The following is a 4,783-nucleotide window of genomic DNA, read 5'->3' as shown; positions in this document are numbered from 1 at the left end:
CAGGAAAGTGACTTAATATCCTTGTGTGTGACTGCTATATTTGATTTGGACCATAAGATTGCTTTCGCACGCATAGTCACACACACCATGAAATACACTACCAAATACATATACAATAAATCGAACATGTGTTAAATTCATGGACGTTATTCACGACTATTAGAATTGTAATTATTTATTATACACTCATGTAACACGACTTCTTTACAAAATATCTGAAAAAGCAGTGACAATTCTGGAGGTTGTTTCAATTAAAAACTGGAACAAAAAACAAATCTTTAGAGCATGCACAATAAGGGCACAACCACATTTATCGTTCTTATCAGGTGACAAAATTTGGTTCTTCTACAATATTAAAAAAAAATAGCTATAGGTTAATCCCACTTATAGTTCATAAATTCGAAATTGATTGGTAGCGTAGCTAAGTTGGAATCGAGGTCGAGTTGCAGTTGCACGATTTAAATGTACTCCACCTTTATTCTATTTGATGATTGTGAACACTTCTGAAAATCCAAAGACAAAATGATTTCTAATTATAGAAATATATCTAAGAGTTATTCAAGTTTTGTATTCATTTATTGCTCTAAGTTTATGTGCAAATTGTAATGGAAAGGGCGAGTAAGGAATAGAGTAAGGACTTATGACTATGAGGACAGATTTATGGATTCCTAAGTGATCAACTACAAGGTCTATGCTATTGCTACACCACATGATTTCAAGAAGTAGAACAAAATACCCCTGCCCTCTCCAAGGGGGACTAAAATGAATCGGCTGGTGAGCAACGTCCTTCCAGTATACTTTGGAAGAGATTCGAGAATTATTATTACCACTGTATTTATTAGTAGTAGTCTTAAGGCTATCTTCGTCCATTTGCCCATTGCCTGTTGTGGTTGCCTGGCCTCATGTGCGGATTCCTTTGTTGGCTTTGCTTTGGGAGATCTTGCAACTCCACAACTTGTATGGTTCTCTGTTTCTTGGCTGTTTCAGACGACGAGTAGCCACAATTTACGATAAACATAACCACACAGATGATCCTTTTCATGCCATTCATGAATGATCAAAGTAGAATTTAAATTTTGTTGGAGTTGAGAGTAGAGCAAGCTCACCATTTTCGGCTTCTTGATAGCGTTCCTGCAGTTTCCTTTTGGCAGCCTCTAATTTCATACGTACTGAAGCCTCGTCCTTGGAATTTGCCTTCTAGCAGGAAGTAAGATAGAACCGTGTGATGAGAAACGAGATAATATAGCACAAATAGATAGACACAACCAGTGAAGTTTTTGCAATGCACCAACCTCTTGATGTGGAGGCATTAGTTTCCTCTGAGTTGGGTGATTTTCAGATTTCTGCTGGACTTTGATAGTCTCATACTCAACCTTAGGTTTTAGAGATGGTTTAAAACTACCAGGGGCGGATTCAATGCTCGGAGGCTTTGGTCTTCCTGGTCCAGATGCATCACTGGAAGGCCTATGTGGCTTTAAAGGGCCTTGTTTCATCCATGTAGCTTCCTCTCTCTTGGGCTCGGGTTTCCTGTCATTTGGAGGAGCACGTGAGTCATGCGGATTCTGACATCTCGAGTTACGGGAGTCTATTTTTGGAATAGTCGGCTTTCTGCCACTTCCTCGATTCTTGTTGAACCCCCCACTGCATCGAGGATCTGAAACAACATCCTCAATAAGAAATAATCCATCTTTGTTCCTTTCTAGTGGGGAATTCGACTAAGAACAGGATAGCATAAGCCCATAGAATAAAATGAAGCATAAGAATAGACATCGGGAGGAAACTCACTTCCATCATCATCCATGCCATCAAAGAACTTCATGAATACCAGTTGAATGCAAAAGGAGCAAAACCAAGTCACTCTACTAGCAAATTATTGGGCAAAGTTCATAGTTTTACTAAAAATGAGACGAGATATGGCACCTGTGACAGTTCCATTGAAGAAGGGGTGGCAAAGAATGCCCCTTCATCGAGTGGAGGAGATGGTAACCCTTCTTCCTCTTCTTCTTCAACAGCTGATGTTTTCACAGATTCTATTGCCATTTCTGCAGTTTTACAATGCGATTACTGATTAATTCCCTCAATCAAAACCGATATAAATATCTGATTGCTATCATTTCAGCAAGAAAACTTCAAGTTAAACCACCTGTAACAGCTGCCGTAGCATTAACCCACGAATCAACCATCACTTTCCAATCCCTGGAAATCAAAAGCTCAAACTATAAGCAACTAGGCTCTCAACCTAGGAACGCAGAGTTGATGAAGGAAAAGGTATGGTACAATTCCATAAATGATACATACATAACATCCCCAGCATTTACGATTAAAGAATAACGAAATCATAAGTTTAAACTCTTTCCTTCTAATATTCAGTATGATGTAAAAGGAATAACATAATCATATATGTGCCATTCAATAATATTGACCAAATATGAGCAATGTAACAAGATGGAGATAATCATATGCAGAAAACTTCTAAGATCTCAAACACGAAATCACTTAGTTAACTTATTTTTCAGAGTATTAAGGTTAATAGCAAATTCCTTACTCAATCAACATCTTCACAAGATTCCGGATTTCCTTTGATCTATGCTTCCGCAGAGCATTAACAGACTTCCCAATCTCCGTAGCCTGATTGAACCAGATAAGTTCAAGAACTCTTACCATCAATGTCAACAAGACTAAAGCAGAAAGGCAACTGCAAAAATCAACAAAAACATTCAAGTAGAACCTTAAGTATCTCCACCGAAAAAGGCATCAGTTGAAGCTTCCTCAAACAATCAAACAACAATGCATCAGACTGCCAAGGGGAAAATGCACAACAATCAATATCAACAAAACTAACATTGGCTTAAACTCAAACTAGACACAAGAATCAATTCCATATAAACTAGATAGCAAATAGATTCAATAAACACAAATCAAACCTCTTCTTCAAAGTTATCAACAACATCCTTTATCCTCAACACCTCCCCATAGAAGTGCGATTCCGCCTCAATATCATCAGTCAAAGCCTCAGCCTCAGCATCGCCATCACTGTAGTTCACAACGTGATTCGTATTCATCTCCATAACTTCAGCATCGTAGTCTCTGCTGCTGCTATTCACCTTGCTCTCCTTACTGCCTCCGGCATCAATCTCGCTCTTCAACTTATCCTCACTGTTACCCAAACCATCGCCATTCGGCACCGCCAATTCGACTTTGTCGCAGCCGAAACACTTGATCGCTTTGCACGTGAACAGCATCTCCGCGATCCGATCTCTCTTCAATCTGAAATCGTAGGGGCAATCGGATGCAGCAACCAGTATCGCATGCTCGATTATGCTGAAAATGTCGGAGCTCGCGCTCCGGAAATAACCTCTCCATTTCTCGAGACTCACGGCGGCGTCGGCCATGGCGACAGACTAAAAATTGAATTGAATTTTGATATCAACGAATCGAGCTTTTAGCTTCGAAATTCGATCGCGACGATTCTGTTATCTTCTTCTTCTCTAAGTTTGGGGATCGTCAGATTATTTAATTCAATGAAATGCAGGATTTTCTAGTGCGACCAATAAAAGTTAGTCGAATGAAGAGTGATTCGATTGTGCAGTGAATCAGTGGAGAATGGTTTTTATTCGATAAATAATTGATGAGAATTAGAATATATGTCAAAAGGGAATAAGAGATATTCTCCTCACTAGAAAATCATCTCAGGATGATGCATTGCTGGGGAAGAAGAAGAAGAAGAATTAATTTATTTTTAGAATAATAATGAACGTAGATATTTTTGGTAGGATTAAAGATTGATGGGAGATTGAGAAAAAATGGCAGGTGATCAACACAAAGGAAACCACTTCAAACCGCAGTCTATATTGTTTACTTTTAGTCATGAGAGAGAGATTTTTGCTTCTTTTTTTTTCTACGTTGGTTTTCAAAATATTTGAAAAAGTAAAATTGGAAGAACGATTTTTCTTATTAAAGTCTTAATTATTCCCTTAAAAACGAAATATTACTATTTTAAGGTCAATTATAATTTCTAGCATGGTGCGGGCGTATATTTTTTGAGATGGAAGCGGATCTATGAGCTTAAATTAATGATCATCTACAATTAATTAGATAATTAATGAAAATATCGACATAAAGGAAAATAAGTTAAAAGGGTCATAAATTGTCATTATTTTTGAAACTGTTCATTTTTTGCTTGATTTTATTATACTAATATAGTACTCGATGAAAATATTTAAAAGGTTCAATTTTAGGTGGCGGCGGAGATAATTTGAGGCCAATCAACCACAAAAAAAATTTTAAAAAAATAATAATTAAGGCGCCCACGTTTTATTCGAGGCAAATTCTGATTTCGACTTTTAAAGTTATATGAACACAACTAATAAAATGTTTCAACTTTCAATAAGAAACAGCACAATAATAATATTAATTTTAAATATACTAGTAGTAGTATTATTTTGTTGGAAATTGAATTAAATGATTTTTTAATATGCATTTAATTTTTTGTATGTTAAACTTTAGTTGGATTTATTAGTAGGAGTATTATTTTTGGAGAGAGAAGAGGTCATTGTATTTTTTTTAATTAAAATCAGTTTTATGGTATTTCACGTGGTATCATTTTCTGATAAGTATGTGACGCGATGTGCATGTTACATACAGACGAATTTTTGGTCACCGGTCACAATAGCCCTGTTTTAAATTATTTTCCACTTTCAATTATCCTTCCCCAATGCCTTAAATATTACACTAAATAGACCATTAGTTATTCGTGATTTGGGGGAAAAATATAGTGGAGTAT

General features: G+C 36.5%; 1 protein-coding gene across 2 annotated transcripts; it reads right to left on the bottom strand.

Moving 5' to 3' along the window:
* Positions 1 to 449: 449 nt before the first annotated feature.
* On the bottom strand, positions 450 to 3,795 carry LOC125192545 (probable mediator of RNA polymerase II transcription subunit 26b). Of its 2 annotated transcripts, none has more exons than XM_048090154.1 (9): positions 2,925 to 3,795; positions 2,729 to 2,797; positions 2,546 to 2,628; positions 2,144 to 2,196; positions 1,921 to 2,042; positions 1,786 to 1,813; positions 1,293 to 1,654; positions 1,107 to 1,194; positions 450 to 978 (listed from the first exon to the last, which is right to left on the bottom strand). In XM_048090154.1, exons 1-9 carry the CDS (start codon positions 3,390 to 3,392, stop codon positions 857 to 859), a joined length of 1,395 nt encoding a protein of 464 aa, XP_047946111.1. In that variant the 5' UTR covers positions 3,393 to 3,795; the 3' UTR covers positions 450 to 856. The 2 variants fall into 2 exon arrangements, with proteins under 2 accessions (XP_047946111.1, XP_047946110.1); XM_048090153.1 differs by having other exon boundaries at positions 1,107 to 1,197; positions 2,925 to 3,793.
* Between the last annotated feature and the right edge of the window lie 988 nt (positions 3,796 to 4,783).

Source organism: Salvia hispanica, chromosome 6 (genome assembly GCF_023119035.1).
Source record: "Salvia hispanica cultivar TCC Black 2014 chromosome 6, UniMelb_Shisp_WGS_1.0, whole genome shotgun sequence".
NCBI lineage: Eukaryota > Viridiplantae > Streptophyta > Magnoliopsida > Lamiales > Lamiaceae > Salvia > Salvia hispanica.
This window is presented reverse-complemented; position numbering and strand designations above follow the sequence as displayed.